The sequence below is a fragment of the Balaenoptera borealis genome, assembly GCF_965194805.1.
Source record: "Balaenoptera borealis genome assembly, chromosome: 13".
NCBI classification, from domain to species: Eukaryota; Metazoa; Chordata; class Mammalia; order Artiodactyla; family Balaenopteridae; genus Balaenoptera; species Balaenoptera borealis.
In genome coordinates, this window is record NC_138870.1 from 88,266,059 (window position 1) to 88,282,515 (window position 16,457).

General features: G+C 38.9%; 2 protein-coding genes across 7 annotated transcripts in view; one reads left to right on the forward strand and one right to left on the reverse strand.

Annotated features, from left to right (window-relative positions):
* The window catches only part of HCFC2 (host cell factor C2), a 60,510-nt gene extending 55,287 nt beyond the window's left edge, over positions 1-5,223 (forward strand). Inside the window, exon 16 of the mRNA XM_082349869.1 lies at positions 5,041-5,223. Coding sequence (XP_082205995.1) covers positions 5,041-5,096 — 56 coding nt within the window. The 3' untranslated portion in view covers positions 5,097-5,223. The remainder of the gene's footprint in view (positions 1-5,040) is intronic.
* Positions 309-16,430, reverse strand: NFYB (nuclear transcription factor Y subunit beta). Of its 6 annotated transcripts, XM_082349955.1 has the most exons (9): positions 15,169-15,596; positions 13,622-13,708; positions 8,825-8,935; positions 7,322-7,415; positions 5,771-5,901; positions 3,795-3,992; positions 2,484-2,565; positions 1,371-1,450; positions 309-758 (listed from the first exon to the last, which is right to left on the reverse strand). In XM_082349955.1, the coding sequence occupies exons 4-9, from the start codon at positions 7,413-7,415 to the stop codon at positions 726-728; spliced, it is 618 nt and encodes a 205-aa protein (XP_082206081.1). In that variant the 5' UTR covers positions 8,825-8,935; positions 13,622-13,708; positions 15,169-15,596; the 3' UTR covers positions 309-725. The 6 variants fall into 6 exon arrangements, with proteins under 6 accessions (XP_082206081.1, XP_082206076.1, XP_082206080.1 ...); XM_082349950.1 differs by lacking the exons at positions 8,825-8,935; positions 15,169-15,596 and adding an exon at positions 16,292-16,430; XM_082349954.1 differs by lacking the exon at positions 8,825-8,935 and having other exon boundaries at positions 15,478-15,615.
* Positions 16,431-16,457: the final 27 nt, after the last annotated feature.

Here is a 16,457-nt window from a genome sequence, read left to right on the forward strand (position 1 = left end):
GTAACTCAAAGACAAATCTAGTCTTAACAGAAGCTCCAATAAACTAAAACTATCTTAACAGGCACAATGAACAGTGTAAACACTGTTAACGGGCACCAAGTTGAATAGGGCAGACAATATTTGCTTCTGCATTCACACTTAATTTCTCAACTACATTTTTTTTAAAAATGGTGCTGCTTAAGCTATGAATGTTTTACAAAAAAGTTAATAAATATGGCAAATGCTAAAAATCTAGCTAGGTTATCATGCAAAGTATTATATAACCAAGACAAACTCAAATTTATAATAAAGGCAACTTGCATTCAAAATGAACTCTACCCTTATTTTTTATTAAAAGGGCAAACATCATGAATTAACCCAGCTGCTTACTTGAATTATTACAAAAGTAACATGATTCAATATGAAAATAAGAAACTGTCTACAAATCTCTGACAGTAATAAACTGCAATATACAATGCATACAGGAGTCATACAGAGCAACAAACTCTCGTACAAAACAAAAATATTTTAATACCTTTAAAATCCAAATTTTTCTTTAAAATCATTCATGAAAAAGATTCTCAAGTCAGAATTAACACCTCAATTAGTCAAGCATTGGGAAGCTACATTACAGCTATTTAATATACAAAGAGACATCTTTTCACCAGTCAGCTCCTTCTAATGTCTCTGTTCCGGAATCATACAGACTCAGTTCTCTACACTCTCCAGTCCATCATTTCTTCGGATCATGAAAACTGAATTTGTTGAACACCAGAAATCTAAGATTTGAAAATTTAAATTGAGCAGAATTAAAGAAAAAATAGTTTCCTGTATATTATAAACATTCAAAGAGTAAAAACAACAGGCAATGAAAAATAAGTCTAGTTCCCACCCCAAATCTCCATTCTCTCTACCTAAGGAGCTACTTTAATAATTTCTTGTGTATCTTTATAGAAATCTATGCAAATACATTCATCCCCTCAATATCCATGGAGGATTGGTTCCAAAATGCCCTGTGGAAGCCAAAATGCACAGATGCTCAAGTCCTTTAATCAGCCTTCAGTATCCATGGGTTCTGCATCCACAAATTCCATCTGCGGATTCAACCAACCACAAACCACAGATCGGAAACATGATCCATGGTTGGTTGAATCCATGGGTGTGGAACCCGTGGATATGACGGGTGAACTGTATGAACATCTGTGTACATATCTGTAACCATCAGAGAATACTATACACAGTTACATATTTTGAGAAAACAATTTTTAACAACCTTCTTTATCAGATTCTTAATAATAATGTGTTGACGTTAACTACCTGTGATTAAAAAAAAATCAATGAATATAATTTTAAAAATTATTTAAAATATTAATAGAAAGAAGGTACTGTACCTGTTGATATGATGTTGTGTAAACCATAACATTTTGTTGCTGACCATCTGCAGTTATTAAGCCAGCTGGTAACTGGTTAGCTAAAAGACAGAAAAAAAAAGTTAAAGCAGGAAAAGAACTGCACCTGCTTTCTTGACCTGAACCTTAAGGTTGTGTGATTTTTCCATTTAAAAAAAGTTCCCTGGGCTTCCCTGGTGGCGCAGTGGTTGAGAGTCTGCCTGCCAATGCAGGGGACACGGGTTCGAGCCCTGGTATGGGAAGATCCCACATGCCGCAGAGCAACTAGGCCCGTGAGCCACAACTACTGAGCCTGCGTGTCTGGAGCCTGTGCTCCGCAACAAGAGAGGCCGCGATAGTGAGAGGCCCGCGCACCGCGATGAAGAGTGGCCCCCGCTTGCTGCAACTAGAGAAAGCCCTCACACAGAAACGAAGACCCAACACAGCCAAAAATTAATTAATTAATTAATTAAAATAACCACCAAAAAAAAAAAAAAAAGTTCCTTAAGAACGCACATTTTTTTCCTATAGCATTTTTCAATTTTCTGAAGTGTACTTTCGCTAATTGCCCATGGGCATAAAACACTGGATGGAGTTTCTGACTCGTAAGTAGACCTACACTGTGAGGCCTGGTTGGGAGCAACACTTACATAACTAAGCAGCATATATTTTAAATATGAGAAATATATGTACACATAAATTTTATATGAGAAACATCACCACAGACCTTTTATTTCACCAATATGACACTCAATTTTTAAGAAACCTTCAGTTCAAATTTATTTAAATCACAAGATTTTATATTATAAACAACAATTCTCAGTACTCCTCTCATGTGAATCTTAAACCAAAAACTAGGGACTATGGAAATCCATTAGAACTATTGGTGAAAGATTATAATCTCTGCAGAATTAAAATTTATACGCTTATCCCTCACCGACTTCAAATATAAGGGCATGAACTAGTAAGAACTATTCAAATTAGTGCTATGTCAAAACACTCAGTGCTAATATTCCAAAAGTTCTACTCTAGACATATAGAATTAATCACTGCCAATAATCTACATGACTCGTAAGAACAAATGTAGCTGCACAAATGTATCATAACACTGCTTACTAAATGCCTCCTCTGTAAGCTCTTCACTTAGTCCATCTGTAGCTGTGACTGCTCCACCAATTCCTTTCTCTCCTTTCATAGCCTGAGGAAGGGAAATCAAACAAGCAATCACTGTATTCAAAATGACAACAACCACCTGTTTCCTAAATGAGAATGCTTACTTATTTCCTAAAATTAGGAGCTTCTATTATTACAAAATACAGAGTATTTATTAATGCTTCTGGTTAATAACATATGGAAAGGTCCTTCAAAATGCTGTTATATATGCAGTAGTCATCACAAGACAGTGTTAGTAATGACCTAGAAAATATAAAATATTTATCAGTAAAAATAAAGTTATTCCACACTACATCAAAAGGAAAAGAGAAGTCTATTTACAGATGAAGTAGTCTGCAAAAACTGTAAATACCCAGCTTGCAGATATACTACAAGTGATCCAAGTTATCATTTAACTATACATGCAGCTCTCAGCCAGCACTATAGCAACCAGTTTGGAGTTTAAAATTCCTAAATCAAAATTACAGTTTGGATCAAAGACCTCTAAGTTTCTGTCCGCTCTCAGGTTCTAATGATGATGAAGATTTGGAAAAGTTTTGTAAAGAATTTACACATTCTCTTCCTACTTTAGTCATTCTGTGCAGATATCACTAATTTAATGGGATTCTAACACTAGAGACATTAAGAAAGTATTCTGAATGCAATGTGGATCTGACACCCAAGTTGGAGTGTAGAAATAAATACGCTGATCTCAATTCATTTTCACAAAATTCATACCACATGCAAAGAAAAACCAAATAGGAAATGTAGAAGAATTCAATCAATAATAAGAAAAGGATATAGTTATAATTCCCTTTTTCTTATCTAAAAGGCCCCAAGCTTTGAGATGCTACCTCTTTTAAATTAGTAACAATAACAGCATGTGCTAACATTATCGAGCACTCTGTATGTGCCAAGCCAAGGGCTGTACATGGATTATTTTACTTAGTCCTCTCAGTAACTCTGTGAGGTGGGTACTATTATTATTAGCCTCACGTTACAGACCAGGAAACCAAGGCCTAAAGGACTTAAATAGTCTGCCCAGGGTCACAGAGTTCAGCATCCAGGTGGTCTAAATCCAGAGTCCATGCTCTGAATCATTACACAACTATGCTGTCACTAGTAATAGACAAAGGAAAAAAGAAAGGACTTCCTATTTAAGTTCAGTAATATAAGTGATTACATACTTCTGAAAAATGATTAATACATTTAAAAAGTTAAAATTGAATAGTGTATTTATTTTCTTAAAAACATAATGGGAGACACTTTACTTACCTCTCTGAACTTCTGAAGGTATAATTTCAGAGGTTCTACATAACTGTCGAAGCCTAAGGTAGACATGGCAAAGAGAATATCTTCTCCATTGATTGTCTTCCGTTTCTCTTGATGGCATCGTTCACTTGCTTCAGATGTTATAAAGCTGATGAACTCACTTACACATTCTTGAACACATTCTTTGGCATCTTTTGCAATCTGAAGAGAAAAGTCATAGGTAAATCTGCAGGGAATATAACCACCACTTTCCTAACAACCTACAAAAATAAAAGGCTTTTCAGAAGAATATAAATTTCAGTTTATGACTGTTAACCTTTAATCTTCAAAATATACGCTGCTAACAGTGACGTAACGTATGCTATCAAAATTCCAACCCTCATTGAGCGAGACTGAAAACTCAAATACAAATGAGAGAAGCCTTGACAACTGTTCACAGAAAACAGAATTTAGGTATAAAAGCAACTACTGGATGACCCTACCACCCCATAAAGATGAAAACTCTTACTAACCAAGTGCCCCAAGAAAATCAATCCTGTTATGTCTGGAGTGTACTGTGGGCTAGACTTAGGTACCGCTTCTCTGCCCTGGCATTTCCACCAGTGAGGACACCAGAAAGTTTTTAAAAACAAACTAAACACTAAATTCACTGTAAGGCTTACAAGGGAGTGAAATAATGACATCTGGTGACATTTTTATTAATAAAGGTACAAAGTGTCCGGAATACGTTTTGAGTTTATGAAAAAGCCTACCAAAAGAAGCACACACCTGCCATCTCATTATAAAAACAACTCTTCACTTAGTGGTCTAGGGTTTGAAAGTGAAACTCTAATAGATTAAATCATGCAATTCCAAAGCCACTTCTAACAGGAATGACAAAATCCTTGCTGAAACATACTGTCTTTCACCTCCATGCCTATTTTACATCCTGGTGAAAAGTAACAAGAGTTACTGCATAAATGCAGTCAAACAAGATAATATAACCTGAGCTGGATACATCACTTTAGATGTTCCAGCAGCTATGCTAAAAAAAAAAAAAAAAAAAAAAGTGAAATTAATTTCAATATATTTTGCTTAACCTAGTAAATCTAAAATATTATCATTTAAACACAGAATCCATTTAAAAATTGAGATATTTTAAATACTGAAAATCAACTATATTTCAATTAAACATTTTAAAAATTGAGATCTCTTTAGCCTTTTTTTTATACTAAGCCTTCAAATTCTGGGGTATGTTTTACATTTACAGCACATCTCAATTCATTCGGCCAACATTTCAAGTGCTCAATAACCACATGTGGCTAGTGGCCACAGTACCAGGCAGCGCAGGCCTAGCCTAGTAAGCAATTATCAGCAGTTGTGCTTTTTTCCCCTTAAAACATAAGGAGGACCACTCAAATTGGAACTTCTAGGCTTAGTGATATATTTTAATAATGTATTGGACTTCAGTTCAGACCAAGTGATAAGTTTTTAAAAGCTGTTATAAGTAACTGTTTATACAGTTAGTTCTCTCACAAGACAAAACTACTTTAAAAAATCATGCCAGTTGAATTAAATGTATGTTAATATTTATAATTATAGAGAAAGTTTCCAAACATATAGATTTGGGGGGAAAATCCTTACTACATCCATCAGCCCAACGTGATCCAATTTTGCTGCAACAATATGGAAGTTACAACTTCATATGCCCAAAACCTGATAGTTCTGACAATGCACCTATTTTTACAACGATTCTTAATTCTGTTTTATCTGCTTCCAGCAAGTGGGGGAGCGGGAGCACTGAGGGACATGAGAGAGCTGAAATTGGAACACCGCTCAGTAACCAAGTGTGTACAACTGAAATATGTGTTTTGCTGAAAGGCTGAATGACTGAAATCAACAGCTAACTATATTCATGAAATTTGTGTTCATGTAGTTTTACATTCCCCCCGCCCCACCCCTGAAAAACAAAACCCAGTTAAATTTCTCCTCAGCATTACCTTTCCCGTTTGAGGTATGGCATTTTTCATTATCCTTGCAACATTTGCAATTGGAAGATATATATCTTGTTCTCTAAAACTTTCTTTTGAACCGTTTGTGTCTTCATGATCATTCATGCTGTCCTCAGTATCTAAGTAAAAATAACAGGTTTATAGCTTCTCATAATTTTTCCTTCAAGATAGAGAAGACTACCTAAAACAATCTAAGATAAGAAACATTCTGGTTCATTTCCTAATCGTTTTTAGGGATTAGGATAGCAGTTCTTTTCACAATTTTCTCAGGGCCATAACTGAACCTCCTCATTAATTTCAAACCCACTGCCTAGAATACTCTTATCCTCAACTCTGCCTACTAAATCCTACCTACCCATTCTCCAAAAAGCTCAAATACATCTCCACAGCACCTTCAGAAGTGATCTCTCCTTTCACAAAATATCACAAACAAGTGCTTCTTTGTGTCTCTTCTCTTAACGCATTTTATAATCCTTATTTCTCATTCCCCCTCTTAGATTTTTGCTACCTGAGTCCAGGGATCGGCTTTGTGTCCCTCCTAGGACTTGGTACAGCACCTCCAACAGAGGAGGTGCTCATAAATATCTGTTACATAACTTAGCTATAAAATAGAAGAGACTGTGATCTATGGCTCCATGCATATAACAAGATTAAAAGGGTGTGTGTTTATCCAAAGCCAAGTTTATACAGAATGGAAAAACTGGACTTGAATATTACTAACCTAATTGGATTACCACTAATGTAGTAACAGTTTTTGAACAAAGCTATAGCAGTAATCCAATGTTCTTACAGAAAGTAAAATTTTAGATATAACTGAAGCTTTCATAGTACAAATAATATCCTTTTATGATTAAATGCAGTATCCTGTAAGTAAACTTCCCACTCTTTTATTAATATATGTATTAAATAAGAAAGGTACTTAAGTTGATTCAGTTTACATTTTTACATGTTTAAAATGATGTTATCAAAATTAACTTGTTTGAATATCTGTTTTAGGATGAAGTAAATAATCACCTACCCCCAACTGCCTTCTACAAAAATATATCTTAGTGTTTTTTAATCTTACACATCAGAATGCCACAAAAGCAAATTATTTCTGATAGGCCAACATAATACTGCCATTCTACTACATAGTTAAAACTTAATATTGAATAAAAACCAAAACTAAGTCTGTTCATAAGTACTAGAAATATAATAGCTAGCAACCACCCTCTAAAGAACTACTCAGTTTATCAATTGAGTAAGAATTCGCCATATTTAATACTTAAGTAGGAAATCAATAACAAATCATTAAAGAAACTGTACCAGCTTTAAAAAGGCATACTTTTATAGAATTCTTTTCTAAAACCCGTCATTCTTTTGAAGACTATTTCTAATAAAAATAGCAAAGTATACCTTTTTAGACTATCACTAAACTGTGACACAAGAGTGCTACTTTTCCTGTAAAGACAAAAGTAACCTAGAACATCACATCAATAAAATTTCCACTTTCTAATTTGTTCCTACTTGTGAATTTGTTTCTAATTGTGGCTTTCTTACCATCATGAGGCTGTATAACATAATGACTTCCTCCAATATAGTCTGCAGAAATTCCTAGTTGAGAAGCATCTGTGGTGGAACTGTCACCATCCATCTATGAGGAAAAAAAGCTTTCAATAATCTTCAATAAAACTTGTCTAAAAACTACATAATAGATTCAGTGCTCATAAACTGTCATAGGATGAGTCAGTTACATTTTTCATAGCCTTAAGCTTACTAAAAGAAAACATATTTCTTGATTTGGAAACCTTTTGATAATTTGCCAATGATTCAAGATTCCCCTATTCACCCTCTATTAAGCAATAAGCCTAAGACCAACGGGGAAACAAAACAAGGAAATGAATTTAAAACACACACGTCTTTCTTTTCAATTGCATCATCATCAAATATAGTATAGGCAACCCTGACTTACAACCTAATTTATCTCTGTAATGACAAGCAAAGCCAAAATCAGCTTAGTAGTTAGTCACCTATATCCAGCCTGTTCAGCTCTCCTGCTAAAGCCAGATATTCCTACACGAACTTTTTTGCTCTCGCTGCAGACTCTCTTTGCCATCTCACAGAAGTTCCACAAGAGACAATATCCTGGTTTAAACTGCTGTTTGGTACAAGAAGCACATGGGCTCCCTGCACAGTCCTGTGCCCACACAACCCGAAAGTGCACCCCCATTCTGAACAAGCTCATCGCCCCTAAGTCTAGTCAAAGGTTAATTTTCTCTCCCCCCACCCTCAGACTTTTGACTCGTTATGGAAAAAAGAAAAGGAGGGGTCAGGGAGCTTGGAGATCTGCATATAAAAATAGGAAAATGATAACCACAGACAAAAATGAGAGTTAAAATGACTATTTTAAAAGAACCCTGGGAATTCCCTGGTGGTCTAGTGGTTAGGATTTCACGCTTTCACTGCTGTGGGTTAGGGAACTGAGATTCCCTGAAGCCACGCGGCACGGCCAAAATAAAAATAAAACCCTGCTTAATTGTACTCAGAGGTAAACGATTTCTAAGAGGGAAAATCTGGGCGGGGTGGGGGGGCCCCATAAGCCCTGAACTGTCTCCATTCCAACATGGCAAATCCTAGAAGTCTTTCTGCTTTGCAAATAATACTATTCAAAACAATAAGGGACTGGATGGAAAACTGTGGATGGAAAAATTTTGAATGCATTATCTGAATAAAAAGCATAGCAAAAATTAAGTGTAATTTACATATGCTTTCAGGCCAAATCAAGAAGAGACAGTTGATCCTAAATGTTTATCAAGGCCCAGGACCCAGCACAAACAATGTTATTAACTGTCATATTTGAGTCCTTATGTAACACCTCTTCCTTTCCATCTCTGTTGGATTTTTACCTAATACTAAAATACCAGGCTAGTTTCCAAGTCTTCAATAACATGGCATTTCTTTGATGAATCTGTTGACTGTGGTATCTAATTTAATTGTAAATACAGATACATTTCCATAATTTATATAGCTGTTTTAAGGGGGTAGAGAATAGAATTCACTTACTTTTAATAATTTGTGAAAGTACAGGGTACCTATTTATGATGCTTCTTAGTGCCCTCTAAGAGGAGGTAAACAACAGTCAGTGAGCTCTGATTTAGACTCTCTTATTGATCCCTGAAAACAAACATCCCTACCGGTTAAATGTATTTCTATATAAAATGGAAATAATAATTTCACCTTCCACATCTTAAACAGCTAATATATGTATGAAGCATTTTCCAAATATAAAATGCTACTTTGATCCTAAAATGCTATAAAGATACTAGGAGAGTAGTCTTTAATAGATATGATGATGGATTTATTAGCCATGAAAGAGAGGTCAATTAGGATAGCTGTGAATGGATTGGTTTTTACAATGCCCTAGGGGAGATCAAGGTGCAGGAGACAGGACCAAAGTGGTTAAAAGCCTAAAACTAAGAAACAAATACAGTTTGTTTTTTTGGGAAGTGGGGGGTGGAGGCAGTTACAGAAATCCTTTGCTAAATCAATGTCCACAGGATAGCCTGAGTCTTTTTAAATTAGCTGATGAGCAAGACCTTGTTGTAATAACCATGATCTGAGAGATTAATTAATTTATAAATATAATGTAAAAAAAGTATTAAAGGCAAAAAGTTTAACTTACATTATCTTGTCATGCACTGGAATTAGCAGCAAGTTTATCACCTGGATTAAGAACGTTAGCCTCTAAACCTCAGTCTTCTAAAAATTACTTCTGAAAGTATTTCATAGAGTTGTCGGAATTAAATAAAGACTAGAAATCTGCTAAGGACAGAGTTTGGCACATAGCGTACTCAGATGTCAGATCTCACCCTCCCTCCTTTGAAGATAAGCCACATGTCATCTGCTTAGCTGTATGTGTCTTTGGTTCTGCAAGTTTTAGCTTTTCTGTCATTTCACCACTCCTGTCTTCCTCTCTTCTGTCTTTCTACCATTAAAATCCTGCCCCATACTTTAATCCCAGTGTTCACCCATCCTCCTGAAATCTTTCTGATTTACCCTGTTCTGTAAGCCAAAGCTCAGTGTCCCCATCTTGGAATCCCCAAGGCTCTTAGAATCTTCCATTCAACAAGCTAGCCTCATCTCTGATGCTTACAATATGCTAGCTATCCTCCTATATATACATATAAGAAATGAGGGGGGTAACTTGCTAGATACATCCCAAAGGCTTTTTCTAGGTCTAAAACTTCCTATGAAAATTTACAAAATAGATTGTAAGCCAGTGAACAAATATTTACCGAGTAAGCACCCTGTATTTATCAAGTCTCTGCTATGTGCCGACAACGTCATAGGTCAACAACAAAGACAAGGTCTCTGTCCTCGTCTTACAGAGAAGACAAATGTTACGTAAACTGGGGTCAGGGGGACGGGGTGGGGAGCGTAGCCTACTAGTATTTCCAAGGCACAGGCTCTGGAATCAGGTCAACTGGTTTGAATTCCCTGCTACTTACTGGCAAGTGGGACGAGAATAGTATCTACCATGTAAAGACCTACCATAGTACAATAAGAGTACTCAGTAAATGTAATATATAGTTATTAAATAATTACAAATAATTAACTAATTGCTAGTGCACAGTGCTAAGGAAAATAAAGATGTTTTGTTATATGCTTTGGGAGTTTATTCCATAAGGAACCTCACTAGTCTAAAGAGTCAAGGAAGGCCGTCTTAAGAAAATGACGTTTAAACTGAGACTGAAAGATGAATGGCAATCAGTCAAAGAAAGATGGGACAAGAATGTTCCAGGCAAAGGAAACTGAGAAATAGTACTGGAGGACTGGAATGAGCTAAGTAGAGGCTGGATCAAGCAGTATCTCGTGGACAAGAGTAAATCAAAGAAGAGTTTTAGCAGAAGAATGCAAATCAGATTTCTCTTTAAAAACATCGCTCTGGCTACAGTCCAGTGTAGAAAGTGAACTGGAGGGGAGCAAGAATGGGGGCAGAAGTCCAGTAAGGACTACAATGCTGCATTCAGGGCATGAGTTCAGGAAAGATGGTGAACATTCCCAGTATCAACAGGACAGCAGCACTGGACAGCAGAAGCAGAGGCTACAGAGCTTTTTCGTTGGTAAAATCAACAGACTTGGTGGCTGACTGAATAAGAGCTGGAGGAAGAACCAAGGATAATGCTGGGATTCTTACAGCTGGGGAGACAGATGGCTTTCCCCAGAGAATGCAAAAGGAAGGGAACAGGAGTGCTGGGAGGATGCAAAGAGCCTAGCTGAAGTTGGTGACCAGAAATGTTCAGTGGAATCAATATGTCCAGCTGTGATACTTACAAGCCTGGTAAGAACAGAGACCCTAAAGTGTTAGATTCCATCCAGACAACAAAGAGGACAGAGCATGTAGGATAATGACGAGAACGGGTAAAATGATCAATCATTAGATCCAAGGGAACTGAGAAATATGGACAAAGAGTAGTTAAATCCCATTAAATTAATTTTATTGACTATTCTAAGTATTTAGTTTAACTGATAATATTGTTCTCTAAAATATTACGTGAAACAAATGGTCAGCTAAGCTAGTAAATTTTATTCTATAATTTTTTGATGTAGCGGTATCTTAACTATACTAATAATCTGTTGCACAAATGTGATAAGTAGTGCCCTCTTTAATATGTTTAACATTTTTGAGCACTTTCTAAATACTTTATGCAATGTTCATGACCCCATGAGGCAGGTGAGAAAATTGAGGTTATGTGAGGCTAATGACTTGCCCAAGGTGGCACCCTAAATGAGACCCAAGTCCAGAGTCTCAGATGCGAAGTACTTTACAGTATTTGTTCCTGATAGTTTTTCAAATAGTCCTTAAGCCTACGTCTTTAATTTGTCCTCTAAATTCTGAGTCTACTGATTGTATATTAAAAACCTTCAAAGATGCTTCTCAAGCAAGGACAATATTAACTTCCCCATTTTCAAAATGAAATTGCTATGAGAAGTGAAGGTATTGTATAAAAAGCACTTAGCAAAGTGCATGATACACAGTAAGAACTCAGCAAATGTACCCTAGTATTATTACTGTCCCTTCAAATACAGTTCTCATATTCTTCCCAGGCATAAAAAGTTTCCTCTCTTACATGACCCCTTTCACCTGTTCTATGGATCAATTCCTTTTTATCTCTTTGAGGATAAGGAATAATACGAAGATTCCTCATCTCTAGTACCAGCTTCTTCATTCTTCCTTAAACATGCTTAGTCTCCCTCATTAAACACACTGAAGTACCTATAGACACATACAACCTTAATTCTGCTCCACACTCTGTCTGGCTCATCCTCACCCTGACAGTCCTTACACACCTCTTCATTCCTATTGAAACTCTGTGACATGTGCTTTTCCATCCCAACATGATACTGAAACTGCTCTCAAAAGTTGGCAAAGATCTTGCCTTCAACCTACTTGACTGTTCTTTGTAGTGCTGGCCACTGCAGACCCCACATTTATGCTTGGAATTCTCTTCTCCCTTGATTTCCAAAGCAATATTCTTTCCTTCCCACATCCTACTTGTTAGTTTTAACCAACAATCGTTTTCTCTTTCTTCCCTTACTCTCTTAATAAACTCATTAAATATCATTTTTATGCTCATAAGTCCTACATCTACAACTATATCATGACTGCCACCCAAGCAAGCCAGGCCTGTAGAATATGTCTGATATCCCACCACTGCAAACTTAAGATACTGGAAAATGAAATTCACCTCCCCCATCCCCAGCAAGGAGGCAATGGATAAGAACTCCTTTTGAACTGTTGCAATTCCATTGTTAATAATGCCATCTCTCTACTCTTCCAGGCTAATTATACCAGTGTCATCTTAGGTTCTTCTATCTCCTCCAAGATCTACCTAATCTGTTTAAATGTTTTCTGGATATGCCCTTCCTTTTCTATTTCCACTGGATTACTATCCAACCTACCTGGGTACATATAGTTTTAAGACTAATCTCACTGAAACATTGCTTCTATAGCTCTTGAACCTATAATGGTTCTAAAAGTCTTCCGCATCAAATCCAAACCATTTCATGGCTTTACATGAGTGGTTCCCCTATTTAACCTAACTAAACTGGTTTCCAACTCTATCTTCAGGGCTGATTTTTTAAAAAAAACCTTATTTAGGGATCACCAGGTTCTTTTGTTCTTTTGTTTTTGTTCTTTTGTTTTAGGAGTGAGGCAATCATGTCTCAAGGAAGTTGTGACTGTGCCTGATGTTACAGATGTAGTATCAGATTCAAGATTAAGTATCCAGACAGGTCACGTGGTATCTCTTCACTAGGTTATCCTGTGAAATCCCCACCTGGACCATGCAGATCTACTGCCCAGCCACTAAACATAAGTCACTCACCCCTACCTTCAGGCTTCTGCTTCTGGTGACAGCCTGCACCTATCCAACCCCACTCATCCTTAAACGCTCAGTTCGAACCCTGCAGGCTCCCTCCATGACATTCCCAACTACCAAGCCCACCACGCCTCTCTTTTCACTTGTGCTACCCTTAGAACCAGCATTTCTGTTCCACACATAACTTGCCTCTAAGTATTCAATTTGACTAAAGCCCTGCCAGCTAAACAGATAGCCTCTTGAGAGCTGGGACAGCTTTTTACCCTGTAGCCTGGACAACTCTTAAGGACCCAGAGGAAACACTTAATATATGCAAGTCCCTAAAAAGAAAAAAGCAACAGGAATGAGAAGAGGTACTGTCTGGCCTTGAAAGGCATTCATTCTATCAGGAATCTCCAATATAAATCAGTTACAATTTTGTTTCCAGCTAATTACAGTTCAAATCAAATTAACAACCAAAATGATAAAACATACTTACTGTCATGAAATACTCTGAGAACCGTGTTGTCAGTGGTACTCAAGAACACCTGCCTAAAAAGGTGTCTAATCTCTGCCCAATTCCAACCTAGAAGATAAACATCTATTAGTAGTAAGAAAGTATAGCCTATAGGCTTTCTTCCTGGTAAAATTTAAAAAGGCATATATAATTTTACCTACTATTCTTATTTAATGGAGTGCATGGCTAAAAAATGGTGCAAAAAGCAAGCACCCATTAAATGTTTGTTAAATTGGAAGATATATTTTGGAGAACTTACAAAAAAGTTAATGCCATTGGGGGGAGGTATTGCTTTTCCAACATAACCCTATATTTAGTCATGTTCATCATAAATATTCATCACAACACACCAAATTATGTAATATGCAAGAGACCAAAAATCATGTAACATATCTAAACTATTTAAAATATCGACACCCAGACACGAACACTCCATTTATCAACTTAATTTTTTGGTGATGGTTTTCTTATTGTTTTAGAGTGCGATTTAGAGTCCAAAAGCTCAAAAGGCGAGACAAATTTACCTCTGAGTATAATGCTTTTAAATATCTCAGATTATAGCGGGAAGAAGATACATGTTGCCCAGAGAACAACAACACAATCAATTAAGACCTTTATCATTTTAAGGCACCACCATTTTGGACTCAAATTGCATCTCAACAGAACTTCCTTCTCACCTTAAGGCATAAATAGCTGAATAAACTAGCATCAATTACAATGTTACAATCTCCCTTTCTCATTTGCTTTTCCTTTTCTCGAGTGAAACGATTAAATGGAGAGTAGGGGGACAAAAACATACCCTTTTAGTGTTAATTTTTAAAAGGAGAAAAAAATACTGATACGCATTCAAGCATGAAATCTAGTAAATGGCAGAAAAAAATATAACCACTTAATTGAATTTTAAAATGCCATTACAAGGGTACAGGCAGCAAAGACTGACTGACATTGTCCACTGTGTTATAATCTTAAAAGGAATTTCTAATTTCTTTCCAAATATCGTCCTCTTCCTAGCCCAAAGCTGCCCGGAAAATTCCTTCCTTGTAGCTATAAGTGTTATTTTTTAAAGGGTGTCTCTGGGGGGGTAAAAAATCCTCAGAATCCTTAAAATATAGAAGCAGTATATATTTATGTATTTTTGCTGGGGGAAGGGGTGCCACACCTCACCACAATCACTCACCCAAATAGGTGAGTCGGTATATATTTAGATTCGGTATATCAAAGAAAAACACTATCACCTCATATGGTATATATTTTCTTAAAGGCAGGTTGTGATATATATGAAAGCTCAAGGGAATGCATACATCTGTTTAATGTTTAAAGAAATGCAAATTTGTATCCAAGAAAAGCAGTAGACCCTTCCTTCCTCCACCCTCCATTCTTTGGCATCAAAACCAGAGTTTTGCATCAATATAATCCTTAAATTAAAAACTACAGCAGCAGTGTGAGGAAGGAATAATTGCCTTTTAAGGTCTTTGGGTTAAACTTTCAATACTTTACAAATAAAATCCCTATTTGTTAATGCCACTTACATTGATCAGTTTACCTCATCACTTTATATTGCTGATTAGTTTCCATATAAGAAAGCCGAAACCATCCCAGTGATTTCGTGGCACGAACCGTGGAGTCCATGCAGGTTAGTGGGATACTATTTTTTTAAAGGTCATACGCTACCTAACCTTGCTGAAATCATCTCATTAGAGTACTTCGGTCGAGATTACGACTTGTGGGTCCCCTAATTCTTTGTTCTCGGAGACTACTACTCCTAAAGCCTGGCATATCCTCCCCGCCTCCCACCCAAGATTAAAACCTTAGTCCAATCCGGAAGGCTTCCTTCCCACCTTCGAGGCAAGTCCAGGGACCGCAAGCCGCCAGATGGCTGCATTCTTTACGCGTAAACCAGACTGCGGGGAAACCAAATCCATTCCTTCCTCCCGGGGACCTCGCTTCCTCCCCACGAAGGTGCGCGGGCTGGCCCCGGCCCCACCGCCCGCCCGGCCGACCTGTCAGTCCCGCCCGCGCGGCGCGGACGCCCCTGGCGCGCATCCCCCCGACTCGCCCGGCCCGGGCCCGCGCCCAACGCCCGCCCGCCGCGCGGCGCCCGGGGTGCCGGGGCAGACAAAGCGGCCCGGCCCCGCCGTGCCCCCGCGGACCGGCGGGCGGAAGGGGGGCGCTCCCCGGGGACCCCCGCGCGGCGGCCAGGCCCAGGGGTCAGGATCGGGGCCGGAGGTCCTGGCTGCGTCCCCCCGCCCCCCGGCCGGCTCTCCGCACAAAATGGAGCCGGCCGGGACGCCGCCGAGAGCGGGGCCCGACGGTGCCCCGGCGCCCCCTCCTCGGCCTCGGGCCCGGAGCTCTGCGGCGGCGGCGAGCAGGGGGCGGCCTGGCCCGCGTCCCGCCGCTCCTCGGCCCCGCGCACAAAGAGCCGCGCAACGGCCCCGCGCTCGCTCCTCGGCCGGGCCCGCAGCGGGACAGGCCTCGCAGGCGTCCGCCCGGCCCCGGCTCCGGCCCGGGCGGGAGGGCGGGCAGGAGGGAGGCGAGTGCCCCCGGCCGCGGCGGCGTTGGCGGCGGGGACGGCGCCGGGAGGAGACGGACATTTCATTCGAGCTAAAGTGGAGTCGGTTTAGGAGCGATCATTGGCCGAAGCGAGACACAAACCTCCAATGCAGCCCTGGTTGGCTCCCGTCTCCAATCGGCTGTTTGGTTGGACAGAAAATGGCTGCGAAGGAACCAGTCCCAGCGCGGAGCTCCGCTTCCAGGACTCGGCCTCCCCTCCCTCCGCCGCGGGCCGCTTCCCTCGGCGTGACACCCTCCCTCCGCGCCT